Source organism: Mercenaria mercenaria, chromosome 3 (assembly GCF_021730395.1).
Source record: "Mercenaria mercenaria strain notata chromosome 3, MADL_Memer_1, whole genome shotgun sequence".
Taxonomy (NCBI): domain Eukaryota; kingdom Metazoa; phylum Mollusca; class Bivalvia; order Venerida; family Veneridae; genus Mercenaria; species Mercenaria mercenaria.
The window spans coordinates 101,061,125-101,079,805 of NC_069363.1; the positions used below are offsets into that span (position 1 = coordinate 101,061,125).

The window sequence follows — 18,681 nt, forward strand, 5'->3', positions numbered from 1 at the left end:
TTTCATCTAAGAATGCCCCTAGGTACCTTATACAATGTACTGATTTGATTTTGTCACCAGCAATCTATAGATCCATGTAATAATTTAAACATTTCAATGTAACCTGCGGTTTTGATTTTAATTCCAATTTTAACAGATTTCATACACCCATTCTGTAAATCTATAGACTGAAAAATCTTTAAATTTATGGACGGTCCATATATTTACTGACTGTATGTAAAAACATCAATGAAATCCTAGACCTGATCCTGATGAATGATGCATGAGTAAGCATTTTTTTTACTGTTTGGAATTCGTATAAATTGTATAAGTGCCAATACAAAATTTACTAGTCGCTCCAACATAAAGCCAAACAATCATGGGGGAGCCAGTGGTATTACGAGGGATCCGATTAGGAAAACAGATAGGGGTAATTTGAGGTAGCCAGGATGTGGAAGGTGGAAGAGGGTGGTAAAATGTATCCAGGAGGGGTGGGGTGGGGGGGGGGGTATTTGTAACGTTTTAAGGAATTATGGAAAAGCCCAATAAGACATTACCTTGCCTATGTAACATGTTCAAACAAACTTTGAAAACCTAAAAAAAAAACATGAACAAGTAGCGTCGTCATTGTTTTGTTTTTGAATGGCGTTTTATTTTGAAGGATCATAAAAATCTTACTCGATCGGCACCCAAACCCGTGCCGTTAGGTCTCTTGATCCTGAAACAATGGCATTTTCAGGTAAAATTGCTGCAGTAACTGCCCTAACATCTTTTTCATGACCAAAAATTTGGCACCGAAGTTGGTATGAAGCAGCCATTTTCAAGATTCGCAGCGAATACCGGTTTCATTAGGTAATGGATGTAAATAGAATTCTTGTAAGAAAAATGATAGTAGTAAACCTGAGATATTTCTTTTAGATGGAAAACACTGTTGATGTATCAAAATTTTGATGGAATATTGTAATTAAGTAACAAGAAACAAATACGTGATAGGACCATTGACACGGGACATTGTTATTTTTGGCACCGGTCTGCGACCTCGAAAAGTTACTGAAATTAAAAGTAATATTGCGCCTTAGGATATCGTTGATTAACGTTACTTTTGCTATGGAATAAACGAATTTCATTTTATTCTATTTAAATGAAATGGCCCATCATCGAGTTGTGGTAAGATACTGCAGATTTTTTTGATTTTTCATTGTCGCGAAAACGCATTACAAACAGATGTATTGAAAAGTAAAGTGTAACAGTTGGTCTGCGATGTGTCGGCAGAGCCAGCAGACTGGCAGTATCACACCTTTCATTTTGGCCTCCATGCTGAGACAGGAGTTGGCATTGTAATTTTTGTCCACATTGATATAATCCGGTGTATAAAATTCCACTCATCCGCTTGGAATCTTGGACGTTTCGACCCCAAGACATTTCGACCCCAAGACATTTCAACCCCAAAATTTAATAATCTTGGACAATTCGACCCCAAAGACATTTCAACCCTAAGACATTTCGACCCCTCAGAAATAGTTGTATGTTTTCATTTTATATTTCCTCCATTTTGCATATTTTAGAAAATATGACTATATAGATCAATATAAATATTCTGTTTTTAAATGAATCATACACAAAATACATGTCAGTGGATAACCGCGCTGACCGGAAAGGACCGGGCGTATGTTTATTATTGGAACTAATTGAATTATTTTTCCATGTTTAATTTGATAATTTAAGAAGAAAATATATTATGAAAAATCAGTTTTTAGAAGCATTATATTATGTTTAATATATGAATATAAAAACGTTTACTGCCTTAAATTGCCAAAGCACAATTAATGTCCTTTGAATATATGCGGCGTAACAAACACGTGCCTCTGATTAGTTCTGATAGAGTTTGATTGGATTATCACAATTAATCGTTACATTTGTAAGCACACACAAGTGACATGTGACAAATAATGTCTAACAAGGTAAGTGCAATTAAATATGATAAGCTTTTATTTAACTTAAAAGCTAACAAAATTACGACGATTGTGTTTATCCACGAGTGTGCAAATTTCCCGTGCGCTCAAAAGATTTTCAACCTCGTATAAAAACGTTTTGCGCATTTTATTTTCCTTTTGTAAATTAATTATTTATTTGAGATATGATTGAATTCTGTCATAAACCCTAAAAATACGATTTAAAGAAATACGTGTGTACATTAGAGAATTTTAGGACATGGAAATTCATTTACGAATGCGCAAATTTCCAGTGCGCACGCCGATTTTCAATAATGTACAAGACGTAATGCGCAAAAGTATTTTAATTTCCTTTTGAAAAATAATTTATTATATATATGTTTGAATTCAGTCATAAACCACTTCAAAAATACCATTTGTTGAAGAAATACGGGTGTATTTCAGTTATGGTAATTTCCCGCGTGGTCGCCGAATTTCAATCTCTTATAAAATCGTTTTGCGTTAAAGTATTTTATTTTTTCTTCTGAAACCTATTATTTATATTATACACAAATGATTTATGCAATAAATCCTACAAAAATACCATTTATTAATAAAATAAGGGTGTAAAATCTTACTTTAAATCACATGTATTTGCTAAAATATTTAATATGAAATATGATATAACTTGAAATATGATACAACTTTTCCCCCGTATTTAACAGAACAGTACTCACATATTCTTATATTTCACAGTAACGGGGATTTCGTGTTTCATATTTTACAACTGGAAGGAAAAGAAAAGAGCAGTTTGTAAATAACAAAAATCATATTCTGTATTCTGTAAAGCAAATACTTTAGACATGTGCGTCAAAATCGCTTACGAAAATAACATTGAATGTGAAAATAAGCAATATGTTGTTTAATTTCCTATTGTTTTCTTTGCATTTTCGCCCAAATTAAAGATAATGTTGACACATGTTTATAAATATTCGATGTCACTACAGTCGCTTTATTGATTGTTAATTCCAATGCAAACTGCAGATAAATATACACGTGCTGTATATCAACAAACAATTAATCAAGGTGTGATAATCCAATCAAAAGTGATATGTTGTTTGTAGTAGCAATTATCCCAAAAGAAGTAATTCTAATTCCCATTAATTGAAATGCATAACCTGCATCACGTTTTTCTGATTATGATTTTAAATATCAATATAATGAAGATGGTGACATATTAAACTTCTATGAATTACATTATAATTATTTATATTTGGTCGAATCACATCGAAATGAGATGCATATATCTTTCACTAAAAAAAAAAAAAAAAAAAAAAAAAAAAAAAATAAATAAAGAGGTATTAAAGATGTGACTTTATTAAAAGTTATTTTCATAATTAAAATCAGCGAAATCGGCACATGATTTAAAATCATTATTATTGTTATTATTATTTTCTTTTGGAAAATAGCCGTGTACTAAAATAGTCTTTAAGATGGTTTGAAAAAATAAATAAATACCAAATATGAAAATATGTTATATGAAGGTTATTTTAATATTGATAATCAGAACGATTTGTTCATAGATTATTTACGTAATAAACGCGGCTGATATATAAATCCCGTTATTTTCGTTAATAAAAGAATAATCTACAAATGATGATTATTTCGTTATTGTGAGATAAAAATCACTCATTTTTCATATGAAGAACTGTACTAATATAGTCTTTAAGAAATTAAAAAAGGAATTTTATAAAATAAAGAAATTTAGACAAATATGGTTCATTTTCGTAAAAAAATCTTATTTTCGTGAAAATAACCTTAACATTTTAATTGGTAATTAAGCGTAATTACATTTTGAAATTGCTCAATTATCTATAGATTAAAGCTTAATTATAATAATGACGGCATTCTTAAATGTTTTCAGGCATATCATTGAATGGGGTCGAAATGTCCAAGGAGTTGGGGTTGAAATGTCTTGGGGTCGAATTGTCTCTTGGGGTTGAAATGTCTTGGGGTCGAAATGTCTTGCTAGCATCCGCTTGCACTTGCGACTTCAATTTCCCAAAATTAGCATGGGACGAGAGCATTCCTACAGTCAAGCCTGGTTGCTCCCTCCCCAAACTATATGAAGACTTCATATCTTTAGTAAAAGATTTCTCATTACAACAAATGGTAAATTTCCCCTTAACACTCTAGATTTATTCTTCACATCCAACCCTACCCTTATTAAATCTGTAAAGTCAGTAGCTGGTATTTCGGATCATGATATTGTCCAAATTACTTCAGAGGTCAAACCCCGTCTTAATAAACAAAAGTCTCGCATTGTACACTTATTTCGAAAAGCCAACTGGGTCAATTTCCAACAGTTTGTAAAATCTAAGTCACCTTCTATGTTTAGTGACTACCATTCCAAATCCATTGAAGAGCTGTGGACAGAATTTAAAGATCTTATCCATGAAGGAATAAATCTTTTCATTCCCTCCAAGAGATTGGGTTCTAAACCATCTCTTCCCTGGATCACCCAAGGCATCAAGAGACAAATCAGAAAACGAAGTAAATTATACAAAAAACAGAAAAACAGCTCCAATCCCAAGGTCAAACAACAGTACAAAAATTTCAGAAACCAGGTAAAAATGGAGATAAAGCAGGCCCACCTAAACTACCTAGAGTATGTCCTAGAAGCACACTCAGGTGATCCAAAAAACCCCAAATCAGGTCAAAACTTCTCCCGTAAAAAGCTCTTCTCAACCATCAAAAATGCTAATCAGGACACCCAAGGCATTGCCCCACTATCGGAAAATGATAACCTTATCACAGATAGCAGGGGCCAGGCAAATGTTCTCAACCGCCAATTCCAGTCCGTCTTCACTCCAATGAATCCCTTAAAACTAAGTCAGCTATGCTTAATGAAAACCAAATACCTGTTTAGCAAAGCCTCAATACCCCAAAATGCCTGAAATTTCCATCAGTGTAAATGGTGTCCAAAAGCTTTTGTCCACATTACAGAGTGACAAAGCTTGCGGTCCCGATAACTTAAAACCGGTAGTCCTGAAAAACTTAAGTGTACAAATTGCCCCCCTGGTCACGAAACTTTTCCAAAAATCTCTAGAAACAGGCACTATCCCTTCCGACTGGTCCAAGGCGAATGTCACTCCTCTCTTTAAGAAAGGTGATAAAAGCAACCCTGCTAACTATAGACCCATTTCTCTGACATGTGTTCTTTGCAAAGTTATGGAGCACATTGTCGCATCAAACAGCACTAAACATTTCCAGTTCAACAACATACTTTATCACCTTCAACATGGCTTCAGGTCAAAACGGTCATGCGAAACTCAACTATTAGGACTTGTCGAGGACCTATCCAGGAATTTAATTCAAGGTCACCAAACAGACTTTTAATACTCCTCGACTTCTCAAAGGCATTTGATAAGATTAATCACCTAAGTTACTATATAAGCTGCACAACATGGCATCCAGGACTGCACACTACAGTGGGTCAAATCATTTCTCATTGGTCGCCGTCAGTCGGTCTTAGTCAATGGTGATAAGTCGGATGAAGTCCCGGTCACATCTGGTGTCCTCGGCACTCTTCTCTTTCTGCTATACATAAATGACCTGCCTGAAAATATAGTTTCACAGGTCTGGTTATTTGCTGATGATACTGCTGTTTATATCACAGTCAACAATGTTACACAACAACATACTCTGCAAGAGGACTTAATCAGGTTACAACAATGGGAAAACACATGGGACATGGAATTCAACCCATCCAAATGCACAGTGATTAATATTTCCAAGTCTAAACACCCTTACAAATCCACTTACACATTACACGGGCAGACACTAGCAACCGTAAGTGATGCAAAATACCTTGGTGTTAGCATCACTTCAGATCTAAACTGGAACAAACACATAAACCAGGTCACTTCAACAGCTAGTCAAACACTTAACTTCATTAAGTGCAATATTTCCTCCAAATGTCAGCAAAATATTAGGGAATTTGCCTACAAAACTCTTGTTAGACCACAATAGAGTACTGCAGCTCAGTGTGGAGTCCACATACACAGCACAACATACATAAAATCGAGATGGTCCAATGCAGGGCCGCTCGATGGGTCACCAGACTACTCAAATTACAGCAGTGTCGCACACGTTAGAACAATTGGGGTGGCGTTCCCTTGCAAACAGAAGGAATGATGCCAGGCTACTGATGTTTTACAAGATTGTCCATGGACTGGTTGCAGTGCCAATGCCATCTTATATTTTACCTCCTACCCGGCTCACTAGACATATGCGATTCCCTATCTTTCTGCAAATTCAAACACCCTGTAATTATTACAAGTTCTCCTTCTATCCGGCTACCATCATACTCTGGAACTCTTTGCCGGCTGACATTGCCCAGGCACCTACCCTGGACCAATTTAGGCAAGGGATAACCAGGCTGGGCCAGGACTTCTGAGCAACCAGGCTGTTTTAATCCTTTTACTGTACATTTCGCCTTTTTACTAACACTATCAGCTTTGTCTCCAATTCTCACAAATACATTACGTATTACTTTATTTCTCCTGTACATTCCTGCTTTTAAACTCTTCTGCACTGATGCGCACCTGCATAAAATACTCACAAGGATGTCATGCAGTATTTATAGATAGATAGAGTTAAAGTCTGGATAGGACAAGCGGACCTCGCTGTATACTCGACCGATCGGGTGAGTGGTTTTTACGTCATAACTTTAAAAATTACCTGGATTGACTTGAATTTACCTGCGAATTGTAACGATATCAAAATGTTGTAATTTTCCATTCCACGAGCACGTGCGACCAATCGTAATATCTAATTTAGATTGCCATTACTATTGTTTATCTACACAGAAAACGCGTGTAGTGAGTTCATTTTTTGATATAATCAATTCAGATTTTCAACACCACTTGAGAAGTAATACAGTTTAAATTCTCTATCAATTTTAATAAGATATCAACAGAAAAGTAGACAAAATTCTATAAAAACAATCAAATTTTCATATAAATATTTGTAAAATGTGCGATCTTAATTATTTCTTTCTTTCTAAAAGTAAATAAATGATACGTACTATAAAATTCAGATTTTTGACCGGAAAGTACAAAAAACAGAATTAAAAAATCTTAACTAATGAAAAAGCGGCAGCAATTTAAATACATGGAGTAAAACGATTTTTTGCAAACAGTTTTTTATTAGTGCGGTTATGTGACCTCATGAACATAAATAGAAATGTGGTTATGATATCGTTGTGGTTTATAATAAGTTTTAAATGAATCTTTGTACATGTGTTTTTTGACACAACGCTTTTTAAGATATTCTTCTCAAAAAATGAGGGCAAATAGGTCACAGTGGTAAGATATCCACTATTATCGTTTGACACATTTACATGTCAGTTTATACGGGATATTGCACATTCTCTTTTAAAAAATCAAAGAAGAAACTTTTTATTGATTTCTTCTTAGCAATTTCTGGCACACTTCTTTTAGCTCTTTGAGGGGGTGTTAATTGATGATGAAATCAATTCCAATTACTTAGTTTATCAACAGAATAATTGCCGATAATTGCTAATTTATTTTTGTGCTTTAAACAAGGGTTGGTGGATGATGATTATTGTGTCCATATTTTTGGGACACTTTTCAAAATAATTATTTTTTTGGCGGGGGGGGGGGGGAAGTCTCGAGAAAGCGAAAATAACTTAGTATCATTTGCTGTCCTAACACTTTGGGGAAATACGGTAGGGGGTAGACTGTGATTATTATTGCTATCTATGCAGTTATTATGGAGAGCAACTGGGTGGTGGAGATGACAAAAATACAGTGAAAGAAAAAGAAAAATGCCAGCTGTGAAAAGGAAATTTAAGAAGAACAAATATGCCATATTAAAAAAAAAATGTAGGGTACAAGAGAATATTATTTATCTATTGTGTGTTACATTTGAAATCTACTTATTGTACATAATACTTCTTTCATAAAAGTGACAGTATTAAAAATGACAATATAAGGGCAAGTGACTGTTCACTAAGGGCGGGTAGATTTTACTGGCTGCTAGTCCTGCAGGGCGAGTGGTGCGAAATTTTTTATTATACCCCTGATAATTTTGTTTAGCAAAAATTAAGTTCCTCTTTTATGATAATGGCCTAGTTCAATTACTGATACATTTTGGCCATGCGTTGGTGGTGGGGTGGGGGGGAGCGGGTTAAAAAGTGAAAGACTACCATGTTTCCCAAGCTACTCAGTCCACCTAGTACTTCCTGACAGTTGGTGATAAAAAAGGTGCAAAAACCTAACACCTTATAGCCCTAAATGTAAAACATGTACATACATAAGCTGTTGTGCAAGTATATCAGATTTGTAAAAATCATAAGTCCGTAGCCTGTAGACATATTGCAGGTAGCATTGCACAATTCCGGGAGATTGTAGATTGTGGGACCTTCGCAGGGCTGCCACAATGTTGCTACTTGCTGCCCATGTAGTACCTGTAAAATGGCACATATATTGAGCAATCATCCTGTGGCAACCCTACAGTTGCTGCACCTTTACTTTGCGACGGCCTTAAAACGATTATTATGTATAGGTACGAATTCTATGGGAAGCATGTGGACACATACTGCAAAGCAACTGCATTGAAATTGCATTATTTCCGTGTAATCTCCACACAGTGTTCGAAATGATTTCTTCTGCTAAATGTCTGTAAAAAAGATGGAAAGATGATTGTATATAATGTGAACACATTATGCCATATCCCGTAACCACATGCAATGCAAAAATAACAAGAGCTGTCCATAAGACAGCGTGCTTCACTATTCGGGGATTTGATAAAATGAATATATGTCTGAGTAAGAGACCTCTACTTCAAAAGGAAGATACACAAAGGGGCATAATTCCATCAAATACACAAATCTGAGTTATTAGGATTGTTACAACACATGCAGATGATGATGATAAAGATATATTTTGAGTTTCAAGTCATTATCTTATAATATACAGTTCCAAAGTTATGTCCAGAAAACGAAGTTTGTAAAACATTTAAGTGTAAAAGGGGCATAATTCGGTCAAAAATACAAATCAGAGTTATGGGGATTGTTACCACACATGCAGATGATGATGATAAAGATACATTTCAAGTTTCAAGTCTTTATCCTATATTGCATTAAAATTATATCCAGAAAGCGAAGATTGCAAAAATTTTAAGAACAAAAGGGGTATAATTCTGTCAAAAACACAATTAGAGTTATGGGGTATGTAGCCACACATGCAGATGATTATAAACAAATATCTTTAATTTCAAGCGATTATATTTTAAAGTACTAAAGATATGTCTATAAACGAAGCTCTCGAAAAAATTAAACAAGAAAATAATTAAAGTATAACTTCTTGGTGACCTTGACCTTGGGTATAATGGGCCCAGTCCCTGCACATACTTTGTTTGTATGCTGGACAATGTTTATGTGAACTTACAGTATGATATAAGCAAAAGTAACAAAGATATGACAGAAAAACAAAGGTTGCCGAAAAACTTTAACCTTAAAAATAACCTAAGTATAAGACCTTGGTGACCTTGACCTTGGGTACGGGCCCAGTCCCTAAACATACTTTGTTTGTATGCTGGACAATGTTTATGTAAAGTTACAGTAAGATATAAGCAATAGTAACAAAGATATGACAGAAAAACAAAGGTTGTCGAAAAACTTTAACCTTAAAAATAACCTAAGTATAGACCTTGGTGACCTTGACCATGGGTATAATGGGCTCAGCCCCTACACATATATTGTTTGTATACTGGACAATGTTTATGTAAAGTTACAGTAAGATATAAGCAATAGTGACAAAGATATGACAGAAAAGCAAAGGTTGCCGAAAAACTTTAACCTTAAAAATAACCTAAGTATAACAGCCTGGTGACCTTGACCTTGGATATAATGGGCTCAGCCCCTACACATATATTGTTTGTATACTGGACAATGTTTATGTGAAGTTACAGTAAGATATAAGCAATAGTAACAAAGATATGACAGAAAAACAAAGGTTGCCGAAAAACTTTAACCAAGAAGGGTCACGCCGACGCCGGGGCGAGTAGTATAGCCTCACTATTCTCCGAATAGTGGAGCTAAAAATGCACGGAAATGTGTAGCCTTGTATATCCCACGCTGCAGGAGTCCAGTGTGAATTAGGCATTAGGTACTGATATCAGAGATATGGAAATCCTAATATTTTCATTTGTCTGCAAACAAATGAGATGTAAAAATCCATTTATACATGGTCAAAAAGTGATGTTAATTTTAGATGCTAGTGTCCTGCAGCAATTGAGAGGCCCTTACCTGCTAATGTAAAGTAAAGTTTCTTGTTATGTGTGGGAAGTTGAGGAAAGTCCCCACAGGCTGTAATGGATGGAACAACTTATTTCCAGCTGCACCCATGGCAGGCATTATATTAACCTCCCTAGCATCCATTCTAGGCCAGTACTGCAGGAAATAGTACCAATTTAAGTAAATCACCCAGCACTGAACACAAGTCTGGATATCAGCTGTGACTGGGAACTAAACCTGTCAGAACAACTGGCATTGTAGTCTAACCTGCTAACCACTGCACCACTGTCTTCCTGAAACAATTTCATTGAATTTTATATGTTAAACCATTTTATCATCTCCATAAACTTGAAGCAACAGTGTTTATACACTAAATTATTAAATACAATATTCTCGTAGCCATTTCATATTGATTTACACCAAGTTTCGTTTCATTTTAATGGAAACTGTAGGCAGAGTTGAGTAATCAATGTCCTGATGTAGTTGTCATATTTCATAGTCCAAAAAAGGGCCATAGCTCCAGAAAAACAGAACAGATGTGATAGTTCCTACAATTTGCATTTGTTCACTTCATATTAATGATATATATCGAGTTTCATATTAATTGGATGCAGACTGTAGGAGGAGTTGAATATAAAAACATTGTGATGAACAGAATTACAAAACAGGCTTAATGACGGACAGTCCTGGCAGTTTTTATATACAATGAGCATGAAAGCCTTCTGACAAACTAAGACTTTTTCCTATATTGCAGCAATGGAATACTATGGCAAGAACATGGTGGCTGTTTGATGCCAAATACCAGTGCCCACACAGATCAGCAGAGAAGATATGCATGTACCTAGAGGGCAGACATAAACCACTTTATCATCCACTTTGTACGTTACACTTATACACAGAGGATATAAAAATGTTTCATTTGTCCTGTCCTTTATAATGCCTGGTTGTAATAACATCTGATTGTAGTAACATCTGATTGTAGTAACTCTAGGTTGTAATAACATGTGATTGTGATAACACCAGGTTGTAATAAAATCTGATTGTGATAAAACCTGGTTGCGGTAAGTTGTATTTTCACTAAGCTGTGATAAATTTTAAACACTTTGTTATTAAAACACAAGTATTCTTTCATTTTGGTAGATGAGACATGTTTTACTCAGCAGACAAATAAAGGATTTTATATTTTACAAAGATATTTACTGGCTGGTGTCTGATGAGAAGGTGCTCTCACAACCCATGCAGTATTTCAATTTATATTAAATTCAGTAACAATGGTGCACATCAGATGAGGAATATTTTAAGCTCAAAGATCAATTGTGAATTTTAATCTGTTGATACAAAGTTATGAGTAATATATGTTTGTTGTTTCAGCTGATGTTGGGGACCATGTTGTTGTGATTAACACTAGACATGTTGCTATGGTAGAAGATCTGTGGAGAAAACTACTCTATGAACATGATACTAGGTAAATTTTTAGATTTACATCTAGTTTCAACATGTGTTTGTTTCATGTTACGGAAATGACTACCATTTGACCTTTGAAAATACTTCTTTAAATAGTGCATTTTTTTACTGGGTTATGTTCACCTGCTTAGCTCAGTAGGGAGAGGGTTGATCTGTGAATGATCACAGGGTCATGAGTTTGAACACCATGATTGGGATATGGTTCTCAATTGATAAAATTCATTCATGAGTAAGTATTATTCATCTTCCACCTCTAATTCATATGTGGAAATTGGAAGTTTCTTGGGGAGAACATGCAAGTACAGGTACAGAATCCATCCGGGAATTAACTGCCCAAAATTACATAACTGAAGTTCTGATGAAAAACAGTGCAAAACCCGAAACAAGCAAATCCTGCTTTAGGGTTGAAACCCAGTAAGGTTTTACAGGCATGTAAAATACTTCTGTTTGAGAAAGCTATCTAACTGGCTTCTGGAAGGTTGGTGGTTCTGTCCAGGTGCCAGCCTGTGCATAGACCCCAGCTGGATCTTCTCCCACTTCCTTACCATCCCCTTTTCATCAATAAAGCTGGAAAGTTACCATGTGATCTTAATTGTGCCAGTATCACTTAAAGCCAATCAAAATCAAATTAAAAAGTGGTTCAAATCGGAGCTGGTTAGCAAGTTTGTCGCATATCAATTGCTCTTCCACAATTAGGATTGGAAATTGACATATAGAATTCATGTGCAGAAACTATCCAGTTTACAGCTGGCTTGCTGAAGGTCTGTGTTTCTACCCAGCTACCTGAGTGTACATGCCTGAATTTTTTACAGACAACCTGCTGATTTAGAGTAAATTAGTATTGATTAAATTTCTTCTGGTATTAGCTGCAGATAACTAAGCTGAAAGAAAATGAAAGATGTTAATCAGAAGTCTAGATCTTAAGCAAGACACAATCTTTATACAGTATTTGAAGGTCTGCCAAATTAAATATTGTTGTTTGTTGTATACAGGTTTGCCCATGGTAAATCAAAGACTACTGCCTGGAAATTACACGAAGCTGATCCTACTAAAGTAAGACTGAATAATCATACATTTATTTTATTTTGAAATATTTTGGGAGGGCATTGATGTGAGCTGCTCAGCTTGTATGTCATGGGTTTGAAACAAGCAGTGATCATTATATGTAACTCCTGATATAATATCAGTACTGTTGGGTTCCTTTTTAGGTATGGGAGAGTTTATTAAGTGAAGTATGTGGCATTAAGAAACTGCGCTCAGTCTATGCACTCCCTTTTGGTTTCTGAATGTAGATTTCACTTCATAGCCTCTATCTTATGCATAGTTTTAGGTAGAATGGAGATACACAGAGATTTGTTGTATAGGCTGGAGATATATGGAGTTTTATTTCATACCTATATAAATTTAACCAGTGGAAAGTTTATCTTTCTGTCATGTGACGATGAAATAGAAAGGGTGATTTAAATTGTATTCACAGCATTTTTAGCTCGACTATTCATAGAATAGTGAGCTATTGCACTCGCCCATGCGTCGGCGTCGGCGTCTGCGTCCGCGTCCGCGTCCCGATTTTGGTTAAGGTTTTGTATGTAAGCTGGTATCTCAGTAACCACTTGTGGGAATGGATTGAAACTTCACACACTTATTCACTGTGACAAACTGACTTACATTGCACAGGTTCCATAACTCTATTTTGCTTTTTTACAAAATTATGCCCCTTTTTCAACTTAGAAATTTTTGGTTAAGGTTTTGTATGTAAGCTGGTAACTCAGTAACCACTTGTGGGGATGGATTGAAACTTCACACACTTATTCACTGTGATGAACTGATCTACATTGCACAGGTTCCATAACTCTATTTTGCTTTTTTACAAAATTATGCCCCTTTTTCGACTTAGAAATTTTTGGTTAAGGTTTTGTATGTAAGCTGGTATCTCAGTAGTTACTAATGGGAATGGATTGAAACTTCACATACTTCTTCACTATCATGATTTGACATGCACTAAGCAAGTCCCATAACTCTACTCTCTTTTTTTTCAAAATTATGCCCCTTTTTCGACTTAGCAGTTTTTGGTTAAATTTTTGTATGTAATCTGATATCTCAGTATCCACTAATTGGAATGGATTGAAACTTCACACACTTGTTCACTGTCATGATCTAACATGCACTGTGAAGGTCCCATAACTCTACTTGGCATTTTTACAAAATTATGCCCCTTTGACTTAGCACTTTTTTGTTAAGTTTTTGTATGTAAGCTGGTATCTCAGTATCCACAAATTGGAAAGGATTGAAACTTCACACACTTGTTCACTGTCATGATATGACATGCAGTACAGAGGTTCAATACCTCTACTTTGCATTTTACAAAATTATGCCCCTTTTTCAACTTGTATTCATTCAATTGACAAGGCTGTTGAATAGTCGAGCGTTGCTGTCCTCCGACAGCTCTTGTATGTATATATAACAATATCCGAAACCTACAGTCCAGAAGAGCAATATCTTCTTAATATTGGACTAATGTCCACTAGATCCACCTAGTTTCATAATAGAGGGGACAACTCTTCTTATTCCTTATGCAAAGAGTCTTCTGGATTACTTCCCTTTTATGATATTTCGTCAGCTAATATCTTTAAATTTGAAATACATGTACATGAAGTTTTGTCCTCACATAGTTTAGATCTTTGGCATTAGTATTTAATGGAAGTAGGATCAAATCTTTGCATTTTAATCCAAACTGCATATTGATAAGATTTTTATTTTGTGAGAAAGTTCTGTAATTACTTTTTCAGATAATGTATAAATCTGTATATCGTGCTGGTCCGAAGAATTTATTGCGTCCTAATTTGATGAGAAGATTGCACCTATATCCTGATGAGGTAGGTTTTATTATAGTTATATCCTGAGGAGATAGTACCTGATAGTCAGCCTGACATGTTGACTACTTTCTTTTCTGTTTGTCACATTGACAATAACAGAAATTTAGTTATTGGCAATTAACACTAATCAGAAAGGGCTTAAAGCATTAAGCATACTATTTTAAGGGCTGAGTGCAAAACCATTGTAACTGTATACAAATAAAGAACAGGATACAATATTTTTGCACTAAGCCTTTTGTTTTGACAATCCCCATCTGAGACTAACAGCCAATGAATTCGAATCCCTTTGAAGTCATTTCAGTAAGTTCTAAAGGTATCAGACCTGTAATGACAATTGGAATTGTTGTGTGATTACTAAAGAAATAAATGTCATAGTTTTTCGTTTTACACACTTGTAAAACCCAAAACTGAAGTACACATAGCCGATAATGGCTGGAAGGCCGTTATCATAGATATGTATACAAAGTTTTGGGTTTTACAAGTGTGTAAAAAAAAATATGACACTTATTACTTTTGTTTCTTTTTATAGTATAAAAAACTGTTTTATTCTTACAAATCATTTCAAATCTCTGTACTGGCAGTATAAATAAAAAGTGAAAAAAGTAGTCCAACATTGGGAACAGCACAAAAGTTATCCCAATAAATTTGTTTTACACACTTGTAAAAAAGTTCTGTCAGCCAATCAAATTGAAGGAAACGGTCCAAAAAAGAAACAAATATTCTTGGTATCGATATCATGGATACACTCATTTGCCGCGCCATACAAAAGGCATGAAAAACTGTACTGGTACCTCCATTGCCAGGCACTCAGTATCGAAAGAGTTTCAACTGCCTCGATAGCCTAGTGGTAGAGCATCCTCTTTGAGTGCAGGAGGTTGTGGGTTCAATCCCTGGTCGTGTCATACCAAAGACTTGAAAAATGGTACCAGTAGCTTCCGTGCTTGGCACTCAACATTAAAAGGGAAACTGGCCTTTTCTTCCATACCTTCGTGGCGATGGATTCCATCATGAATAAGGTGCCGAGAGTGATTAATATAAGTTGTAGCACTCATCATCCTTCGGCCATAACAGAAAATTTTTTTTTTTTATAACAACTGGAGAATTACATACAGAGGATATGTAACTGAACAGAGAATGCAGATTGTCTTCATTACTGGGCCACTACCTTATGGTAATTATGGTTGACTAGATGATATAATTTGCTTTTAGCACTTATAGCCAATGTTAATCTAATAAATGATCTCATTACAGGAAGTTCCAGAAGATATTCTAGGAAATATAAGTGATGTAATTAGGCAGATACAGGTTGTACCAAAAACTTTAGATGATTATCCTGAAGAACAGCTCAAGACGTTTCCGAAAATATTTGATTGGTAGGTAATTGAAAGAATGTAGCAAACTTGCAGACAAATTATATAGGGCTATATCTAATGCTTGGAAATTACTAATTTTTGTTGGTTTAAGTTAAGAAATAATATATCTCATCAAGTGATTTGTCGTTGAATGAATCATTGTTTGGAGTTCAAATGCGAAGGAATTATATCACGAGGGCGCAGCCCGAGTGATATAATATTCTAACATGACCAGCAAATAACCTACATACATGTAGAGCAAAATCTATATCGGGTTATTCTACAATAAACCACTCGCGTGCAATGACGTCATTCGATCCAGGCGCGTAGCACGGTCGTAAAAAGTAGTTACCATTTTTATGCCCCAACTTTTGGGGGGGCATATAGATTTGCTCTTGTCCCAGGACTCACCCTGGCGAAAGAAAAGTTGTAGCCAACACTTTAGCTAAACAGAAAAAGTTGTAGCCATTTTTCCAACATTGTAGCCAACATTGTAGCCAACACTGTAGCTATGAAGACTTTGTTGTAAACACCACATATCATATAAAACCAAGTAAATGTAAGATTAAACTCTCTTTTATTCAATTAATTAATAACACATATTATATTCACAGTAAAATCTGAAATATAGAAAGCACATAAATAACAGCACTGGAATTAAATAGCACAGCTCATACAAGTTCAATATTTATATACATACAGTGGTTAACAGTGATACTAGTTCGTTTGTTTTGTTTTATTCATTCTTATTTGTTTACGCTGCGCTGCGTAGTTATGACTGTTTCCAGTCTAACTAATCAATCGTAGGCCCAGCGAGATTGGAATTTTGAGACCCGTTGCCAGATACAGGTCGGCGCCTGAATCGATTCCAAAGAATTAGATTCATATGATATAGTTAAAAGGAAGTGTCTAGGGGTACGGATCCGTACCTCTAGAATCTGATTCTAGAGGTACGGATCCGTACCTCTAGACAATTGATCAGGTCGGATATCCGGGCACTTCACCGATAACGTTGCGTAGCAACAAGAGCGAGGTGAAAGTAGACGCCATTTTGTAAAGTGAAAGCACTGTGTGTATCACGGGTGATCATTGTTTTTATTAATTTAAAGTGATTGAATGGAAAAATAAAAAGATGCCAAAAATTTATAATGTTACAGAATGCACCTATAATCATTTGTGAGAGAGAAACCTATCGTTCTTTTAGTTTCCTGACGTGAAATTGAACAATACATCGCCGATTTAAATGGAGTCGTGCATGCGGCAGACAAAATCCTGACGGCTCTGAATGGATACCAACTGCAAAGTATATTTACATTTGCAGTCAGCACTTCCGTAGTTTTTATTATGAATTTATTTAATTCATGCCGTAATAATCGCAAGAAATCCGATCCCCTTACAGTTTAAGGACGTGAAAATAAACTGGGTAAATGGGTCTCTCTCTCCATTCCAGTCGTTCTGTAGATGGCCTCCAATTATAAAATCTCAATTAATATTTTTTCATAAACTTTTTTGTCTTAAATACATTTCCAGCAATTTCATGTTTGTTTTTTAATAAATAGGCCTATTGTTTGTCAATATTTTTCTTCTTTCACTTAATTCATTTTGATAAAATTATTTCTAAACACTCCCTGTCAACTCTGGGCTAGGTCTAATTTGGACTTGTGTAATGTGTTACTAGATAATAATTGTAAAGGTTGATTCATTAACGTTAACTGTTATTCTATCAACACCTTCAATGTGGGATTTAATTAGCAGGTGTCGTAATATTAACACCTATATTTAACCAGAAAAATGTGTGATGAATAATGGAGAGAGGATTATTCTAATAATTTCTTCAGCATTTCATAGGATAAAACAAAACAATTATGTATATAAATTTCATTTATTATAAAATCAGTCTTTTTTTTTCAATGTGACAATCTTTAAAAAAAATTATAGATCTAGATATGAAAATATAAAGTATACATATATCTCTACAACATGAACAGCTAGTTTGTCTTAATTCATAAGTGAAGAGTCTTGAAAAAGTCGTTCCGACTTCATCTCAGTTTTGTTATATTTTCTGGTCCTTTAAATTTGGGATCATTGATTTCAACTCATTTGAATTTGAACATTGAATACCGCTTTAAAAGCCGGTGCTAGGGAGCGCGGGCAGTGTTGCATTTTCCATTAATGCTCATGAACAGATTCAATCAAACCCAGTCTGCAATTTTCACTGTTTGCATTGTTCTCGGTGCTTCCGGGGGATCTACTTTTCAAATTATATTAGACATTCACACAATCATAAGTCACAGGGATCACTATGGAGACGAGTAGTAAGTATGTGGCAGGTTGGTAAAATCCAGTTCTGACCGGTTCTGTCCAGATCCTGGATGCCCATCACTAATCAAAGAGACTGATTTCCTGTTCCTATCCCTTTGATGTACACTATGCCTCCAGGGACTTATGTTATTTGGACACTTGGCAGGTGGATGCACATTTTTGTTATTTGCATAACAGTATACCTTAAAGAGATTAATGACACCATAGTAATAAACCCCTGATTTCATAATACAAAAATTGTATAATCCATCCATTGTTTTATGTAAAAAATTGAGTTCCAAAATATTTCATTCAAATAGATTCTAGAATCTATTTTTTTAAAGGGACAATATTTTTGGAATATATACAAAAGAAAATAGATATAAAATATAAATGTCACATTCATTTTTAGGATTCTCGCACAATGTATATGTACATAGATATAACTTATATATTAC

General features: G+C 35.0%; 2 protein-coding genes across 2 annotated transcripts in view; one reads left to right on the top strand and one right to left on the bottom strand.

The window, feature by feature from the left end:
* Positions 1-815, bottom strand: part of LOC123523839 (phospholipase A-2-activating protein-like) — a 35,512-nt gene extending 34,697 nt beyond the window's left edge. The window contains exon 1 of the mRNA XM_053539883.1: positions 658-815. Within this exon, the coding sequence (XP_053395858.1) occupies positions 658-797 (140 nt within the window). The 5' untranslated portion in view covers positions 798-815. The remainder of the gene's footprint in view (positions 1-657) is intronic.
* A 167-nt stretch (positions 816-982) lies between these two features.
* The window catches only part of LOC123523841 (39S ribosomal protein L13, mitochondrial-like), a 35,380-nt gene continuing 17,681 nt past the window's right edge, over positions 983-18,681 (top strand). The window contains exons 1-6 of the mRNA XM_045301561.2: positions 983-1,146; positions 10,988-11,111; positions 11,605-11,698; positions 12,690-12,750; positions 14,484-14,570; positions 15,822-15,943. Coding sequence (XP_045157496.1) covers positions 1,126-1,146; positions 10,988-11,111; positions 11,605-11,698; positions 12,690-12,750; positions 14,484-14,570; positions 15,822-15,943 — 509 coding nt within the window. The 5' untranslated portion in view covers positions 983-1,125. The remainder of the gene's footprint in view (positions 1,147-10,987; positions 11,112-11,604; positions 11,699-12,689; positions 12,751-14,483; positions 14,571-15,821; positions 15,944-18,681) is intronic.